Source organism: Cebidichthys violaceus, unplaced genomic scaffold, assembly GCF_023349555.1.
Source record: "Cebidichthys violaceus isolate CVI_PGR_0920_01 unplaced genomic scaffold, fCebVio1.0.p SCAF_12, whole genome shotgun sequence".
NCBI classification, from domain to species: domain Eukaryota; kingdom Metazoa; phylum Chordata; class Actinopteri; order Perciformes; family Stichaeidae; genus Cebidichthys; species Cebidichthys violaceus.
In genome coordinates, this window is record NW_027176285.1 from 1,695,821 (window position 1) to 1,715,448 (window position 19,628).

The 19,628-nt window shown below is 43.9% G+C and overlaps 1 protein-coding gene across 7 annotated transcripts; it reads right to left on the bottom strand.

Annotated features, from left to right (window-relative positions):
• LOC137868872 (calcium/calmodulin-dependent protein kinase kinase 2) lies at positions 1–17,879 on the bottom strand. 7 transcript variants are annotated; one of them, XM_068705871.1, is made up of 18 exons: positions 17,577–17,879; positions 13,423–13,531; positions 11,951–12,284; positions 11,131–11,178; positions 10,047–10,100; positions 8,837–8,888; positions 8,560–8,693; positions 7,996–8,032; positions 7,753–7,774; positions 7,567–7,655; positions 6,035–6,234; positions 5,737–5,790; positions 5,572–5,645; positions 5,355–5,442; positions 4,929–5,060; positions 3,946–4,028; positions 3,685–3,738; positions 1–2,665 (listed from the first exon to the last, which is right to left on the bottom strand). In XM_068705871.1, the coding sequence occupies exons 3-18, from the start codon at positions 12,281–12,283 to the stop codon at positions 2,593–2,595; spliced, it is 1,527 nt and encodes a 508-aa protein (XP_068561972.1). In that variant the 5' UTR covers position 12,284; positions 13,423–13,531; positions 17,577–17,879; the 3' UTR covers positions 1–2,592. The 7 variants fall into 7 exon arrangements, with proteins under 7 accessions (XP_068561972.1, XP_068561970.1, XP_068561971.1 ...); XM_068705869.1 differs by having other exon boundaries at positions 13,423–14,037; XM_068705870.1 differs by lacking the exon at positions 17,577–17,879 and adding an exon at positions 17,286–17,546 and having other exon boundaries at positions 13,423–14,037.
• Positions 17,880–19,628: the final 1,749 nt, after the last annotated feature.

A 19,628-nucleotide genomic window follows, 5' to 3' on the forward strand; every position in this document is an offset into this window, starting at 1 on the left:
GAAAGGCAATAATATTTTATTCAAATATGAAGATACAGTATGTATAGAATAATTAATTCAAAGGTCCCGTTTTGTTGCCAAGGACCTCTCATGCTATGACAATAGAGTGGTATGTGTTTAGTATGTTGGCATGCATTTAGGGGGAAAGAGACCCCAAAGCTCTTAATTAAATAAATGTACACTGCTGAATGCAAAACCATGTGAGCAATAAAGGTGAACCACTTAGTCAGGCCCTCGTGACAATAACGGGCAAAGACTGTATCGAAACAAACTACAAGTTTAAATATGTATAAAATATGTATCTTACAGCTTTTCTGCGGCTTGCACCGTCACCCTCCGTCCAGTCAGAGACAAACTGTCCTTCAGGTCATTCTTGTTGGTCGTTGAGGTCAAAATACTCACACCACAGAGGAAGAACCTACGCTGTTTCCCTCGAGGTTAAAAACTGTATCTTAGTTGACTCAAGAGACTGACAGTGTGACAGAATGTAAAATCCCTCGTGACGTGTGTGGGAAGCAAATGAGGTAACGTTTCACAGTAGAACACAAATTGACACGTTTTTGCAATTAATTCTGTGGCTAAATCATGGGCATTAAAAGATCATGGCGTTGTATAATTTAGAAGTACAGTACAATCATTTCATGGAAACTTAAAGCCGGACTGCCTGTCTCTCTTTGCAGAACTCCACAACCAGGAGTACAACTTCATTACATCTGTTTTGGGAAACACTTTGGGTAAGCAAAAAAACAAAAACAGAAATTAGAATCAGTCACCCACATACGCCCTCGTCGTCCAGCCACTGAACGTGACGATGTGAGCAGGGGGGGGGGGGGGGCGCTGCACCATGCAGGGAGAGACACGTCCTGTGCATAGTACTGGTCTTAGAAAACAGACACTTCAGAGAGACATGCAAGTAGTACGCTAAAAAAAAGTCCCTTTTCTCGTACATTAAACACATTAGTGCCGAAAAAATGAGTGCGGAAGCATTAAATGTTATAATTGATATTGTGTCAGTAGTCTATGTTGGAGACACATCAAATGCCTTTTATCTATACTTATTAACATTAAGTCAAATAAAAGGAAAGAAAGTGAAAGAATGCACTGCTTTGGGATCATTTAGAGTGAAACACATCAATACATAGAAAAGTACCGTATAGTGAATTTGAAATATTTGCAGAGCGGCCTTCTCCTCCCATCAAAGATGACAACACATTCTCAGTTCAACTCTACAGATGTGTCATGCATAGTTTTGTACAAAAAAAAAAAAAGAGTCTGCAGCTGCACTATGCTTCCACCTCATAACTCACTCCGGCAGCCAGCTCCAACAGTTCAATGAAGAACAAGTAGTTTAAAGGTTCCTTTTCTTTAGCTCACTGTACCACACTTTACAAAATCTGTCATAATTCACGTTTGTTTTTTTTTGGTGCCTTGGAAATGTTCGCTTTTAAAATAACACCAGAAATATATATATATACAAAACAGAACATTCACAAATTGTAACTCGAGGTTGAATAATCATTACTTTCTGATATTTTTCCGTCTACGTACAAAACATCCACTTTGAGAGGAGACAGGAATGAATGACGCTCTGATGAAACTCTGTTCCTCTGCATCACAACACACAACCTCACCTGTCCGAATAACTGGAGAGAACCGAGCCACTGCAAACAGAACGACTTCGCACCACCGACACATTCTGCTTTTTCTCATATGCATCTGGTAGATCAGTACCTTCAATATTAGTTGTAGCTGTAGACAGTAAAGACGGGTTTGACTGTTCACAAAGCACTAGATCACCAGCTTGTAATGCTTTCTACTGACTGCAGTAAATGGGAGCCTTCTTAAAGAGCCAGCGATACCCTAACTACTGTGTCTATGAGGGTGCAAATATTCAGAAATAGCTTATAGAGTCTTTGCATTGGGAGCGTAAACACATGCATTCAATGAAGTAAACATTTTTTTTTTTCATTTTGGGAAAACTGTACAGATTCTTCACTCTAAAATATGTTACAAAACTGAGCGCTGCTCCTCTTGAAGCAGAGTGAACCAGACAATCGTCGTCACGAAACCCGCTCTACTAAAGAGAATGCCGAGAGGTGGTGATTAAGACAACCCCCCCCCCCCCCCCCCGTTGACCGTCGCCTGTTCCCGTGCCCCGTGTACCTGAAGGAACTGTCAAGTGAAGACGAGGAGAAACGCAAGAGGCCGACTACAATAAAACACAAAACTGTACAGTCGAAGCCTGAGACGAAGCATGCGATGACGATCGATGCATGCAGGGTAAGAGGAGGAGAGCGGGATGGGCAATAAGAGCTGAAGACGGGTTCAACGTTCAGGAGGATTCTCTCAACGGGAAGATCCCATGGGACAGTCACAAGTCCCACAACCCCAAACTGAGCCGTGAAAGAGGAAAATAAATCAAACTGTTGCTTTCAGATCTTAAATTTCTCTTCTTTTTTTGTTTTTCTTGTCCACCTCCCGGGGGAATGTACACAGGTGTGGGCTGCCAGTATAAAAGACTGTGAGTAAAGGGGTGTTGTGCTGTGTGGTTACAGGCAGGCAGACGCCAGCGTGCATAATGAACCCTCCGCATCAGGAAAGAGCCTCGTCTTCTCCCACGTAGGGCAGGTCCACGCTCCTGGTGCCATCGGCGCTCTCCTGTTTCCTAAGTAACACACCAGAGACACAGAATCAGTGACGACACTCCTACACATCACAGAGCAGAGAGGAAGGGGGCAGGTATCGTGAAGCTGCGTTTAGGAACTGAAAACCAAACCGTTACATTGTTACAGAATGCGAGGCAGCCGGCACGAAGGAATCGCCGTCGGGCAAGTTTACGCATCACACACGAGGGGAAACTCAACAAAATAAAGAAAAGGGGGAAAACAAGGGGAGAGGAAAGGAACATTCAATTAAAGAAGTTAGTTATTTATGTCAAGGAGAGACACAAAGAACTAATCATCTACAGGTCCTAAGGATGCTTCATGCAAAGAGATGATGAAGGTAAGATGAAGCTTTGGGCTCCTGATGAACGACTGACTGCTACTTGAAGCGCTACCTCTGCTTTCACTGTGTCAGACAGGCTTTCATTTTCATTTTTGGACGTGTTATAAGTGTGGCACTGTTATATTTAGCCGCATTAGACATTAACACCAATCGAACCGCAGCCTCAAGTGTTGCTGCACAGCTGTATCGGCGCCTCTCTGACACAGTGTCAAATAAAACTGAATTGCAATAAGGTTTGGACAGGTGTTAATGATGTTGTGTTCATCCCCATGTTATTGTCAACTATTCCCACAGATCAGGTGCTCAGAATGTAATAAAGCTCGGGTCACTTGTCATGGCTTTGCTCATGCAAAGGGGTCCAGAGATGCACCGGAGTTCTTCAGCGTAAGGAAGGACTGCAACTCACTTTCAGCTGGATTCTATCCGTCCAGTGACCTGGAGCACTTCTGAGATGTGTTTGTGTGACAGAAGGTCCTTTAACTTTTTTTTTTTGGGAGATAATGCAAATTGTCCAAACACCACTGAACTAGCACAGGTTATTTTACAAACTCAAGAGTGTTGGAGCATTAAAGCAATAATGGAGACAAACAGCTGCTCATACCATGCCAGGGGTCTTAAGGTTTACTATCTAGACTTAACAGCTCTACAGCAGGCAGGAGATGTCCTAAAGTTATTTACCTTCTCTGGTTACAATGAATGTAGCAGTACCTCATATTGCCTGCTCTGCCTTTCCTGCAGGGCAGGACAGGGAGAAGAGAAACAATAACAGGATGCTTGACAAACATTATCTGGCTTTACTGTATAAGAGTCTAAGATCAGCAGCTGTAAGAGAGACTATGGCAGTGAGAGCACACTGCTGCATGTACTCCTGATATTACTGCTAAAGCTTCCCTAGAGACAGAGGTCAGAGTCCGTCGTGTGTCTATGAACAATCCTTACCTGAGCGCGCTGCGGTCCTCTTTACGGCTCCAATCGAAGGGGTTCCCAAAGGAGCGCTTCCTCAGCATAGTTCTCACCATGATCTGAGGAACGATTGTGCACAAATCCAAAAACTGTGCTCTGAAATGTCATTTTAAACAATGTTCTTGTTGTAAAACAATGGCGGGGTTATTTCATAAACAGCATAAAAAGCATAATTGTTTTATAAGAAGCTATAGACCATCTAGAAATCATAGACAGCATGACAACAGATGTGGTGAATTTGGAGGATTGATGCATTTCTACATCTAAACTTTGTACAGACATATGTACATATATGTATATATATATATATATATATATATATATATATATATGTATATATATATATATATGTATATATATATATATATAGCTTTTTTTTTTATATATGTATATATATATATATATGTATATTTTATATATATATATATGTATATTTTTTTATATATGTATATATATGTATATATATATATATATATATATATATATATATATATATATATATAGTTAAAAAAAAAGCTCTGAGAGGCTTCACATTCATTCAAAACATTCATATCTTTCATGAGTCATACAGCAGCTGTAGCACAAAGTGCAGAGAGGGTAATCAAGTAGGTGGTACTGGTGTATGTGGGTGGTACAATGTGACATATAGGAAAAAAACTGTAATACAAGAACTTGAAAAATGTCTTTTACACCATACAGATGTACAGAGAATTAGCAATTCATTAGCAATTCATCTGAAAAGCATTGATTCTCAGTTATGTCAATAATAATAATAATAATAATAATAATAATAATAGTAGGTGAAATCTGACGGTTCCCATGTCTCTTTCAGGGAAGCTAAATGTAAAACAAACTGGAGCCATTGGTGATCTTTGACTTGACCGAATCAGACCTGGACATGACTGTGTTGTTCATTCATGTGAGTGTTTGTTGAGACAGAAATGAATGCATTAACTCACCACTGTAGCCAGACTGGGGATGTGTTTGACAGAATTCTCCACCTCCTCTTCGGTCACCTCAATCAGCATACAACAGTTGTCATCCTCAGGAGGAAGAGGCTCGGCACCGTGCCTCGTCACCCACGGGTGCACCTGTACGCAAATACGAGGAGAACGCTGGTGTTCTGCATTTTCTTTCATATTGATTCCAAAGATTATTGAAAGACCTTCAAATCAAAACACAGATAGGGCCACCGTAGTTCTACGTCACACGCGGGAGAAGTTTCAGCTGGTTGCAATCTGCAACTTCACCACTAGATGTCGCCAAATCCTACACACTGCACCCTCAAGCCCGTTCACTCAGATTAGGTTCTGTGACAGGTGGTACACTGCACTCTCTAAATCCAAAGTAATGGAAACCAGCAGATGAACTAAAAGAGTCCTCACCTTAATCTGTGGGATTGATATTCTGGTCTCTGGATTCTTGTCCAGCATTTTCAGCAGCAAATCCTTGAGATCATCGGAGATGTCAGCGCTGTTGAGACAGAAAGAGCCACAGAACTGCAGACTGAGTTACATTTAAATCACATTCTGCAAAGTAAAACAGCCATTTAATCATATCAAAAGCAGTGATTGTGGCAAAGATGTGAGAAGCAGAGCTGACCGCTCAGGTAACTCCACAGGCTGCGTCTTGATTTTCTGATGAAGGCTAACGATGCGCTCGTCCATAAATGGACACTGTGAATGAAAGACAAGAGTTTTTCCATTCAGGAGACAAACAAAAATGACAGTATCTACCGTTTGTTTTTTTTGTCAAGCACACACTCACCACTCCAAAGACAAAGCAGTAGAGTGTCACCCCCATGGCCCAAACATCCAACGCCTTCACCAAGAAAACAAAAACATGAATCCATGTCAGGAAACTGTTATTTCAGTGTATGACAGTTGAAATCCACCACTGTGCAAGCAGAATGTAGTCAGTCCCCAGAACAATATGACAACTAGGAGAGTAAATTCTACACGAACACTAAGATAAACGTATTCATATAGATTTAGGAAAAACAAAAGGTTCACGCATTCCTGCAAATCCTCCCCAGAGGGCGCTGTTAAGCCCGCTGCTCCTTCACCTTTCCGGAGAAGTTCTTCCTGGTCTCAGAGAGCGCCTCAGGGGCGAGGAAGGCAGGCGTTCCCACTGTGCTGGTCAGCAGAGCGTCAGCCCCCTCGAACTGGTTACTGACTCCGAAGTCTGCTATCTTGATGTGTCCGTCTTCTCCCACCAGCAGGTTAGACGGTTTGACGTCTCTGTGGATGATCCTCTGGTAATGTACTGTTGAAATAGAAAAAAAATATTACAGCGACAATATATCATTTGGGGGAATTGGCAAGAGAGGGGGTGTTCAGATTACAGTTTTACCTTCTCAGTATTTTCATTTTTCATTTGTAAACAAATCAGTTGCTGGCTTGTTGGGAAAAATAAAACAGGCGTGGACCCATGTGCAGGAATCTCTGGAGGTTGGCTAACGTTTCAGCTATAACAGCCATCAAACTGTATGTATTAACCTAGCCCTGTCCACTTACCATTACATATAATGAAATAAAAATGTAGCTCCTGACAGTTCCTGCTGCCAAACCCTACCTCTCTTTTCCTCAGCGCTAGTCTCCTAGACGACAAAACCTCTTCTCCTTGCGTTGAAATACATTAAGAGCCACCGAGCTGATGTGAAATGAGCCTTGTGGGTGGCTGGAGTCAAGAACAGCACAGACGAAGGACTATAAATGGCATGGAAGAACTGTAGGATGAGGGCAGATCTAGATACAAACAAGCTTCATCTTCATACCACCATTACATAACTCTAATTAAGACGCTCACAGGTCTGTATATGATAGACCTTTATCTCTATAGGGGACATGGAAGGAAAGGATTACGGGCAAGTTCAGCTAATTATGGGATAATATTGTGCATTAGGCTCATTTTGCAACAAAACTTTCATTTGGAGGTGGTAATTATAAAATGATATGTAAACATGTGCCTCTGTCTGATCATTTTTACTCCAATGTTAGTTATGGTACCAACTACCAGGCATAACACAATAAAAAAACATTTTAACATATTAAAATATTGAATCAGCTTTAAATCAAAGTGTGTCTAGATGAGTAACAAGCCATCTGAGAGGGATAGAAACACAACCCTAATCAGACCCCAAACGTTCTCAAAAGAAAACATCTTTTGAAAAAATTCCACAAATGCACCGATGATTATAACCACAAGCTGTAAAATCAAAATGTTACTTGCATTTAAAACATTTTCAACGGTAACGAATCATTGGTGACGAACAGTTCTGTCAGAGTAAAGAAGAGGTTGTACAAATGTAAATAGTTACAAATGTTTTTTCCAACATTGGTAACACTTGAGGGCACTTGGACATATGTTGAATATATAGATTTCATTGTTTTCCAATTTTTGTAAAGTAATTTATCGGAGTAATTCTTCTTTTTTATGGTTTATGGAATTATAACTGTGTTTTCTCCCCGCGTTTAGCCATGATTGTGTTGATTCCATAAAGGTGCAGGACTTATATATACTGTAGTGGAAAACAAGGCCACAGTGAGTACAATGTGACTGAAATGGTTTGGGGTTCATGAGGTGTGGACAACTCACAATACTCGATTCCCCGGAGCAGATCTTTGAAGTAAAAGCGCGACTGGTCCTCACTGAAAGGTTTGTCTGTCGGCACCTCCATCACAGCCCTGAACACATAAACACGCACGACATTAGCAATCATAACTAATGAGATTGAGCTCATTCCAGTGACACAATCATTACCGTAAAAGAGGCTTAGCTTACCCTTGCTTGACCAGCTCAAACACTGTGACAGAAACAGATTCAGTTAGTGACGGAAGCTTTTCAAACTAAGAAACAACATACTTTAACATGGGGTTCAAATGCCTTTCTTGTATGCTTAATAATTGCATGACTGTGATGCGTGTGTCTGTGTGTGTGTGTGTGTGTGTGTGTGTGTGTCTGTGTGTGTGTGTGTGTGTGTGTTTGTTTGTGGTTCTGAAGGCTGACTGTCTGGCCACAACATACCCATGTACAGATGGTCCTCACTGGGGTCATCCAAAACCTGGCACCAAATGACAGAGAAATGGAAATGTGTGTAAACACACGCACACACACACACACACACACACACACACACACACACACACACACACACACACACACACACACACACACACACACACACACACACACACACACACACACACACACACACACACAAGATCATTGTCTGCAGTAAAATGAAATCCACACGCACAGTTTTGTTGTGTTTGAGGCTCTTTAAAGAGCTGGGAGGTTTCAGTCATTGCTACTCTCCAACTTTGTTTGGCTTGCTCTTTGTATGAAATGTGAAATAGCGCACGCTTCTTTCCAAATTGTTCCACAATAAGTGAGTTGGCAACATGACTTTGTTGCTCTTTAGAGAGAAGAGGCGCAATCAAATGACGTTTTAGCTTGAGGAGGCCTTATTGTTTATGTCACTCAAATATCATGGGCCTACTTTTCCTACTTTGATCTAATACCAACACTTGTTCTCCCTGAAATTAAAGCAAGTTAAAAAATAAATCAACATAGTCAAAAGAAACTCACCTCTACTAGTTTCACCACATTAGAATGGTCCAGCTTTTTCAGGATGGCAATCTCTTGATAGACCCGCTCCAGGGGCCCTTTGAGCTGAGGGGGGCCCTCAGGGGCAGCCTTGGCTCCACGAGGGGGAGGTCTCCCTGACGGAGGACAGAGGGACAATGTGGGTGTGCATGAGCGACAGATGATAGAATTACTATACAGTGTTCATGTACCACCGGAGACACGACAAGAGACGGTGCTCTCTGCCGTTCAGACCATCGGCCCCTGGATCCAGACTTACGTGGGAAACCGGCCTGCCTCATCAGCCTCTTCTTGGACAAAACCTTCATTGCCTACAGGAGACAACGGGAGACGGATTTGGACAGAGGGGGTGGGGGTGGGGGTGAGAGAGAGAGAGAGAGAGAGAGAGAGAGAGAGAGAGAGAGAGAGAGAGAGAGAGAGCCAAGTGGGCAAGAGATCCAGAGAAAAAATGAACAGAGAGGTAGACAAAAGAGAAGAGTGAGACACAGCAGAGTGAGGCGAGGAATATCTGACAGTGAACCCACTCACACACCCACAAACCAATATCCCGGCGCCTATACACTTCTCTCCTCACCTTGAGCATCCTTTGTGTATTCGCGACTGCTAACGCTGACCGCCGTCATCGGCATAAAAGATTATAAAAGCCGGACGTACAAAAGAGCCCTGGTGGAAAATGATTGCAATGCAAACGTGCGTGTAATGTGCGTTCCCTCATCGATAGCCATCGAATTAAAACCACTACAGTACAATACAAAACGCATGCGTGGCAAACACATTTCGGGGCTGAAGAGAATAGTATTTCCCGCCACACTGCATTGGTCTGACAGGACTGTGACACTCAATAAAAACAGCATTTCTCACGTTTTTTTTCCCCTTTAAAAACGATTAAACTGTAGAAGTGGAAAAACAGCAATAGACACAAAATAAAAGATGCTTTTAAACATCTAATCAAACTAATTATGTTTGACTAGATCACAGAACTTAAGCATTTGTTCCGTGCTCTGTCTTTACTTTGGCTGCCTCTGCGCGTGGGTCTTGAACAATTACCGAAAATAAACCATCAAGGCCGCGCGTTGAACGAGGAGCAACGTGTGACAGCTACATTGTTCGGCAGATATCTTCCCCCTTCTGGGGAAAAATATACTTCTTTTTTTTTATTTCTAATAGCCTTAATGCCATCTGTTATTCTGGCAATGATATAATCAGTGGATGTGACATGTGGTGCTTTGTCACTTGGGAGGAATAATAAAATAATCTCCATGTCATTGCCTGTCAACGTCACGCGGCTCGATGGGAATTTCAGCAATAATCTTGAACAGCAAAAAAATCAAGCGGATGCGTTGTCACAGGACTCAGCGAGGCACAATTAACTGTCATTTCAGATTCACATCACTAAAATGTCACGAAAGGGTTCGACTAGTATGCGGTACGAGATGAATCACATCTGTATTTTTATGTGCGCAACTCACATAGTACGTGTTGTCATCCTCGTTGTAAGCCAGCTTGACGACGCCGTAGGAGCCCTGGTCCGGGGAGAAGTAGAGAAGAACAGACACCATTAAAGTGAGATGGAGCAGCTGTCATTCTTCATGTGAAAATAAATTATCACACTGTGTGCAAAGCGATCTAAATAAATACAAAAACACACGAGAAACAATACTCTCTCACACACACACACACACACACACACACACACACACACACACACACACACACACAAGGGAAGTGAGTGGGCTGACAGTGAACACTGAAAGAGTACCAGCTGCTTCAAAGTGAGAACAGAGAAATTCAAATCATCTCTCCCTCTCTCTTTCATTTTTCATTTCAGGCTAATTAAGGAAACTGGATCTGGTTTGAGCTATCAGGCTCCCCTGCACACACACACACACGCGCACACACACACACACACACACACACACACACACACACACACACACACACACACACAGGAAATCAGGATAAAAACTAGGCCCAATTAGTAGCCTGTGTGCACAAAATCTCATGCCCAAAAAACAGAGAGAGGGAGGGGAGAGAGGGAGGATCAGTTCCTGCTGGGGGAGCAGATTGGAGAGGCAGCACAGAGCTCATGCTCCAGTCCCCGAGATGATCTGATAACAGGAGCCTCTCCAACAGTCCTGAAGGGCTCTCATAGTCTCAGCCAAACACCAAAACCACACGCATTACAAGTGTCTACCGTCATGCAGACACTCACAGCAGTCGTGCACATTCTGTCTTCTGAAGCCCGCCATCTGAAACGTGCACACGAGTACACAAACACACACACACACTTGTACCCACTGAGCCTTTTGCACAACCCTTAGAGAGCGCTATTTATACCGGCCTCTCGCCCGTCTTCCAACTCTCCCGTGGCCCGGTAGTTTACACAGAGTTTGGGAAATGAGGACAGCCGGGAGAGAGGACGGCGGAGACGGTTACGGCGTGTCCTTGGTGATGTGCGGCGCTACTTGACAAGACACGCAGCAGGCGGAAGGGAGAAAGGAAATGCAAGAGTTGGTGAAAGGGTGGAACGCAGTGAGCCGTCTCTGATGGTACCTTTCCAATCTCGTCTTTCAGCTTGTACTGGTTGAGTTGAACGCAATCCTTGAAGAGAGAGAGAGAGAGAGAGAGAGAGACAGGTAAGAGAAAAGAGAGGAGGAGGAGGAGGAAACAGCTTCTTTTGAATCTAATCACACCAGTTATTTTAGCAATTGGACACCAGAGATACATCAGAAGCATTCTTACAAAACTGGCTCTCCCTAAAAAATGGGACTGGATTATTAAAAAGACCAAGTGCCAAGTTTCCACCATAAGAGGATATTTAAAAAAAATATACCGCCTGCTTCATATTCAAAATTGGCGATTCAGTGAAAGCAAAGAATGTATACAAGGCTATAAATATGATATAGGACAACCTCTGCAGCCCCTAGGAGAGACTCTACCTACATTGGCATCTATGCCTAACAGGGATCACAGCTACTGTCTACATCTACTGAGACCTTACCTTTGCATCAGTCTGTACCAGTGCGCTGCTGCTTTTAAGACAAACGCACACTTGGTTCTGCTTGAGCCTGGCTCTGTGTGAACACCAGTCAGTCTGTTCATGCATGTGTAACGCTTTATGCAATGTAGTCCTTAAGGGAAAACGCTGGTCAGATGGTGCTGAGACCATGAATTATATAATCACTATTATGATCATCATGCTGGCAGTAGCCTCAAATTAGCTAACTTCCTGGGATTTGTTGACTGACTTTGAAATTCTAATATTATTTTGTGTTAGCAGGGATGTTGGTTGTGGGACAGATTTTAAGCAGCAATATCAACGTCACTTTAAATTTACATTTCTACCGTGTTACCCCTCGAGGCATGACCGTACCTGGAGGTCCGTGATGGAAACACTGTGGGACTCCACCGTGGGCCGGCGGGGCAGGCGAGGAGAGGAGTGGGGCGATGTGATGGGAGAGTAGGGTAACGACGGGTAAATGTAACGGCCGTTGAGTCCCGGAGAGCTGCAGGGCGACGTCGCAGACTGCGAGCGCTCCTGGAGAGACAGTTTCCGGTCGGACATGCTTAATCTGCCCCTTTGCTCTTGGCTTTCGGGCAGCAGAGCCTCTGACCGGCCAACCGTGTGGGACAGCAGGTCGCAGGAGGGAGTCCGGAAAGATGCCGCCGCAGAGGAAGCCGGCTCGGGCGTCTCAGAACTGTCCATTTCCTCCACCTGAGGTGTGACACGTTTGAATCAGATTTATTTTCCTTTCGTGCGTGTTCACATGTGTACGGTTGTCTAAGTTTGGATATCATATGATGCCCGATATGCAGTTTGTTCCTGCTTTCCAACTGATGTTCTACATTTTAATTCAAGGCATAATCTGTTATTCTTTAACAAGATACAATAACAGTAATACCTGCACAATATAACACAGTATAACAGAGAGAACATTCATAACATTTAGTTATAGTTGACCCTGTGTCAGATGTGTCAAGTGTTGATTCCACTCATGCTCATTATCCCGACATTTAGATTTATTCATGGGTCATGTTAAAGTAAGAACGCTTACTTCCGACAGTCTTAAAATCATATCTTCAAAGTGATGATTTGATAAATCTGAAATGGAAACTGTTAAAAAAAACAACCTATGACCATGTATCATCATGTGCCAAGCAATTATTTCATCCTGCAGAATCCCAAATAATCCAATTAGGCTCCATATCTGATGCGTAGAGTGAAACCCGGTGTGCGCGCCTCATCTTACCTCCTCCTGCCCAGCCTCTCCAGGCGGCCTGCTGGGCTCGTACTCCGTGACCACGATGAGGGACTCCATGGGGTCTGGGGAGGGCGTCTCAGAGTGGGCGCTCAAAGGTGGAGCGGGACAGCTGCACAGCAGATCGGGCAGGGGTTGTGAGGACTGCGCTGGGGGCGCATGACCGCAGGAGGCTGGCGGTTCAGCGGCGGGCCAGGGGGTCGCGTGACAAGGAAACATGGTGCCTCTTCACAAAGACGGACGACCACTGCTCCATCAGACGGGAGCCTCGGAGGGGGGGGGGGGGGGGGGGGGGGAATTGGTGCCTAAGACACAAGAGCAAAATGTGGAGAACAATCACCCCAAAATCAAAAATACATATTTTTCCTTCTTAGCTATAGTGCTATTTATCAGTCTACATTGTTTTGGTGCGAGTTGCCTAGTTTTGGAGACATCGGCTGTAGAGTTGGGACTGTTATTGTCTTGTGGTGCTCAAAAACAAAAGCAGCTCTGTCTCTTTCCAGAAATCAAGATGATCCACAGACCTTGTTGTAAACAGTGCTCACGACAAGAACAATGTGGATGTTTGATTTTGGGGCGTACCGTCCGTTACGGGCCGGTCTCACTGGTCCAAAGTTACACTAACCCGTAGCATACAATGATCTTGATCCTCTCGATGACGTCGGTAACAATTGTACACATGCTGACTATAGTGTCTGCAAACATGAACACGTATAGATTAGTGACACTCTATTTACTCCTGACGGATCAAAGTGCACAGTCACCTGGAGATAAGGTTTCTCATTCAGCTTGGGATATTTGCATTTTTGCGTTTCCGATTCACAAAACCTGAGAGTGTCATAAATGTTTGCTTGCCACAGATCACATTTTCTGCAATAATCCAAAATCCAATAGAAAAATCCAATTGGCTTTTTGTCAAGGGAACCAGTAACCAGGAAGGAGCCCGAGACCATATTCAACACCAACATCCTGCTTTAGGACAGAAGACAAACACTTCGCCACCAACATTGGACTTGACTGAGGGAGGCCTAAACAAATGAACACATGTTATGCGAGGAGGAAGAATAATTATCTTTAAACAACAACCTGCTTGAAGTGAACCAACGCTCGATGCCCCGTGAATTCCCCTCCGTTTCAGAGGCGTGGCCATGCAGGAACCGACTTAAATCAACCGCAGTTTGGCCAGTCAAACCGCGTTTCACTGGCCAGCGTGAACCACCATGAAGTCGTTGGTGTAATGAAAGCGTGTGGAGAGAAAAAAAAACAAATCAGAGATGCTGTTCACTGGCTGAGAAACATAAGGAGATGCAGCTTGTTCTGCAGAATCTGGACTTCTTTCCACACATTCTGTTTAGCGCTAATTAATGCATGTAAACAAGTGTCGTATCTCAAACTTCACCTCTAAGCGGACAGATTTGACGCGTCTATAAAAGCAACGGTTGAGTCTGCTTTTCATGTCAGTTATGTAACATGGTTAATGAATATATATATATATACACACAGCATTTTACCAAAGCCTTTTTTGCATAATTTCAAGAGGGCCATTTCCATCTTCATGTCCACTCAGCTTATTATCTGCTCATTATCTGTGAGAGGAATGGAGAGAGAAGGAAAGGAGGGGTAGAGAGAGAGAGAGAGAGAGAGAGAGAGAGAGAGAGAGAGAGAGAGAGAGAGAGAGAGAGAGAGAGAGGATCTCTCGCTCTCCATCATGGCTTGGACAGGATTGTGGCTCTGTCAGTGTGTGGGAGCTGAGCAAATCTCACAGACACAGGAAAACACAAAGGGAATCCATGCGGAAAAACAAGAACAGTGGAAGCTCCAGCCGAGTTCAGAATGAGGACCGTGTGTGGGAAGAGACACCCACTCCAGGTGGCCTCTCTACCTCCACATCCAGCCTCTATATATACCGTATATAGCGATGTGAACTCACAAACAGGGAAGAAAGAGTCGCCACACATCACACTGAGCACTACCGTTTCGTGGCAGGATCTTACTTCCTGGCGTTACTGACCGCCTGGTAGGGACGAGTGTCGTTGGGGTTTTATGGATACTAGTACTATCGTTCAGTTCCTCCTACAGGGAGGAGCGTATCTGGAGTTGAGAGCCTCGGTCATCTCCCTGCAGTAAAGAAGCCGACGTCGTTAAGGTGTGTCGGCTGGAGCGGTCGTGGGACTAGCAGCTGCAAAATAACAACACAGCTGCTTATTGATAACAACTGTGTGTGACACAACTCAATAGACACTGACAGACGTATTAGTCGTCCCATGAATCCCTTACAGTTATTATAGTAGTAGTTATATCACATTATAACAGTGATTATAAGGATGGGAATTATGATGTTATGAGTAGCTCTCTCCTCATCATGACTCCTCCGCGTCACCCTGTCATCACCCTGACTCAACCACGGAGTGATGAAGCCGTTGCTGCCGCCGCCGAATGGACCGCCTCAGACGTGAGAGACGCGCCTGCTGTTTGCTGCGATTCAGTCGGTGGTGCCGTTTCAGCGCAAGACTTTTCCGTGACGATTCATGCCGGTTGTGAGGCCTCAGAGACTGCCGGACCGGCAGATGACACCCGCCTCTGCACATGAAACTTTCAACGGTTCTGTGAGAGCAGAGTGACGCCGGTCCAATGGAGCAACTTTCAGCTCCCGCTGGTGGAGACTCAGTCACACCTGCCTAAGGGCTTTAATTTTGAAATGCTACATCAGAATGTCCTGGTTCTCTCTGAGTGACACCTGGAGGCGGTCCGCTATCAACCTGAGGAGAAATGATATCGTAACTATGCACCATTTCATCTAAAATCGAATCTGAAATTAGACAAATTGTCTCATGAACGTGATTTGAAGTTAGCTCATGAATGCGATTTTGAAGGGCTTTTATTTTGAAATGCTACATCAGAATGTCCTGGTTCTCTCTGAGTGACACCTTGAGGTGGTCCGCTATCAACCTGAGGTGAAATGGTTTCGTTCGCAGTAGCCTTTAACAAAAGTCAGCTGAACGCCAACTGAGTTTATGACAATGTTTCGGTGTCAACAGCCACTGGTAGGGAAGTGAGTTTCTGAAACTACAAACGACTGAAGCCTCGCACTCAAACTAATACTATAGGAAAGCTTTCTGCAAAACCTGAAATATCAAATCCCCCCTTGGTAGACATTCATGGATAAAAAAAGCCTCTGACCTTTGTGGCCCGAAACAGCGTAGCCCCCGATGTCTCTGTAGTTCCTAGACAAAGATGCTGAATATATCCTGGATAACTGGACTGCTGGCTAAAGCCCTGACTGTCCCTGATCCCTGGTGATCACAAACCCGCTAGACGAAGAACAAGCAGTTAAGAGTTGAGCCTTGTGAAATGCCAACAGATGCCGCCTAGCTCCAGATGCCTACTGCGCCTCTTATCATAACAAAAGTCACATGACTTGACCTTCACTAGGCGGGCGGTGAGGGGGGAGAGAGGGTCCAAGCCCATGTAATAACAACACAGACCCGATCCCACAGACGTAGGAGTAGAACACGGGGGCCATCTGGAGCAGCGGAGGATCCCCAGCTTCATTAAAAGATCAACAGGGCAACCCCCGTCAGTGGTCTGCGGAGCCGAGCGACAGATAAGCTGCTGTAAATGGAGGGATGAGCGTCCTCAGCCAACTGGACTGTGGTGTTATCACACAACCGCAGCAGCATTTCACTGAGAATCTGAACGATCTCACCGGTAGTCAACGTCTTAAACCACCACTAGACACTGCTGTATCAGTGTCAACGCTGAGTCAAACCACACACACACTGTTGGTATGAGAGCAAGATATTAATTTCTCAATAAATCATCAAAAATGGTGAAAAAAATGTGCAACACAACATCCAAGAAGCCAAGGAGACATCTTCAACGTGAAGATAAACACACACACACACACACACACACACACACACACACACACACACACACACACACACACACATATATCCCGTAATAATGTAGGATTTACAGTCCACTTGATCAACAATAGAAATGTGGTGCATTTCAAGTATGTTATCAAGTCTGTCATCTTATGATGAACCAAGCTACTGTATCATTGTGTGCAACTCAGATTTCAACTGACGTTATGATTTAATGGATTGAAGGTTTAAAAACATCCCAAAAACATCAAAAATAATGAGAAATAAATAATAAAGACAATAACATTATGGGACCTTAAGGCCGATATTTAATGCTATCTTTTATAAATGATATGCAACTTTGGGTTCTTAAAGAGCTGCACACGTTAACAATAAAACTGTTTACATTACATCATTAACGAACTTTGAGCAACGGTATTAACTCAACGCTGACGCAATCAAACCATCACCACGACTCACTACCTCGTTGCGTTAACTCTGCAACATCACAAATACAACAAACAACAACAACAACAACAACAGCGGGTTAGCTCGCTAAGAGCAACACTGTCTCTCTTACGCGATCACACCGACTATGAGGAACCAACGCGAGCAGCGTGCAGCGCCTCTTCCATCGACGCTGTCACAGGTCCACGGAGGAAACGAGCGTTAGCTCGTCTGAGGTCCCACACAAGCTAACTTAGCTCCGGGCTCCAGAGGCACTCGGCTCAGCTAACGTTAGCGGCTGCAGCATCTGTCAAGATACAGATGTTGGTGGGGCACGAGCCAAGGATGCTCGATGCCAACGCTGCAGACGACAACAAAAAACACAAACAAATACTATCTGACAAATAAATACATGAATCCTTACCTTAACGAGTGTTATTTAGGCGAACAGGGCAGAGTTGTGAGTTTCCTTCTCGTTCTTCATCCGCGGTGTACTTCGGGTCTGTACTACGACAGCTAGCGAGCTGTTTGACACGCCGATAACCGACGATGTGACGGACCAATCCCGCTGAGCACACGGGTCCCGTGCTTCACACGGAGGAGAGATGGGGGGGGGGGGGAAACGGGCGGTGTTTCTAATTTAACGTTTAATAGTTTCAGCAATGATGCTTCATGGAAACCTACATCCGCGGAGGAGGCGTGGGCTTCCTTTTGTTCTCCTTTTTCGTGTAACTCACGACCTCAAAATACAACACTTCGTGCTTCTTTCGGGGGGGATTTTGTTTTTGCTACAAGCGCTTTGTGGTCGACCGGCTCCCTCCTGTGGTTGCACCGTGGAATTGACAGCCTCTTTGGGGATTTACTCCATATTTATGTCATAATACCCAGGTTTACCCCGACATATTTCACTCATGAGCAGTGTCACAAAGACTGACGACTGTGCGTTGCTTTACAAGTTCCATTACTGCTTTTGTTATCATTGTTATTCTACTATATCCACATCTGCTGTTATTACTAGCAGTCGTACTTTTTCCATCATTATTCTGCTTACTACTCTCATTATATGAATCATTTCTGTCATATGCATTGAATGTGTTGTAACTCTGTGATGTTGTTCATTCTGTACACAATGCATCTATCACACTTCTGTCCATCCCTCCTCTGTGTCTCTCTCTAAGGTTTCTTCCTTTTTTTCCCCAATTAAAATGTTGCATAATGTTTAATTGAATTCTGGAACTCCAGAGTAGTAGAAGTTGGGGTCGTTTCATTCTCCATACAGATGATGAACCATTTGATCTGAGTCACTGTATTGATATTGGAGTCGGTGTATTGGTTTATTTTGTGTGGCCTTTAGCTCCCTCTAGTGGCGACTGTGAATAGCTGCACTGAAGAGGAAGCGAGCGAATAGTATCTCCTTCACTATGTGGGACATTTTGGACACATATTTTAAATAATTTAATTCAACGCGTTAGGTGATGTTTTAGAAAACATTTCCAAACAATTTATCTTCGTCGTTATCAGAAAAAAAATGACATATTTGTTTACGAAATGACAACAATGCTGTGTAGTTCGCTTCCTTTCCTGCCCGGAAGTGATAAAAAACCCAGCTGTCATGGCTGAAAAGAGGAATGTTTTTAAGGCTGCCACTGCTTCTTCTATTAATAACTGTGGCTCTTTTGCGTTTAATAATCTGTCCGTTCACTAAAGTTGAGGAAAGCTTTAATTTACAAGCGCCAGTCTGTATCACAGAATTAACTTTGACAAGCTAAATTAAGCAGGCGTAATCTATAGCATCTCTAGATGCTCGTGCTGGTTGTACTAACAAACTAACTATGCACAGCACCAGTGTATGAAATTATAGTTATTATAAATCACATAGTTGGCACAGTTTCTATGTATTTTAGAGCTCCACAGTTGTGTCATTTGTTTGAATGTAAAATTCATTAACAGTCACCAAGACGGTACATTGAATTGATTTCTGATAAATTCATACTTAATGCATACAAAACCATTAGTAAGAAAATAAATAAATATATTTACCAGAGGTAAAAGAAGAGTGCGGTTCAAAACAAAACAAAAGCACCGACTGAGGATAAAAATATATACAAAGGTCACATTCTGCACTTCCCAACCGAGGCTTCAACAGGAGGCTTTCAGGCCCGATTGATAATTCTGTACAAATCCTCCAACTCACCGTCCCAGTCACCTCTGTGAGGCTCGACCACACCAACCACATCCATCTCCTCCTCGTTGTCAACAGGGTGGATCTGAAGATGAGGGAGCTCAATGCGGCGGTTCTGAGGCCTGAAGAACCCACCGGCTGGGGGGGGGGAACAACACAAAAAATGTCACGTTCTGCATTTCCCTAAAACAGGATTCAACTCACCGTCTCACATCACCTTCATGAGGCACATCGTCTTCTCCATGGTCTTCCTCTCTCCTCCGGAAGGGGAGCCCGAGCATCATGGCCCAGAAA

Bases quoted from the DNA above. Each gene is read 5' to 3' on its own strand.
- LOC137868872 (XM_068705866.1), bottom strand. From the start codon at position 13,055: ATGTTTCCTTGTCACGCGACCCCCTGGCCCGCCGCTGAACCGCCAGCC. The intron at 10,101-11,130 runs GTACCATCAGAG...TCCCCGGACCAG, and splicing joins TGAAAGACGAGATTGGAAAG to GGCTCCTACGGCGTCGTCAA. The intron at 6,235-7,566 runs GTGAGTTGTCCA...CTATTTCAACAG, and splicing joins GCTCCGGGGAATCGAGTATT to TACATTACCAGAGGATCATC.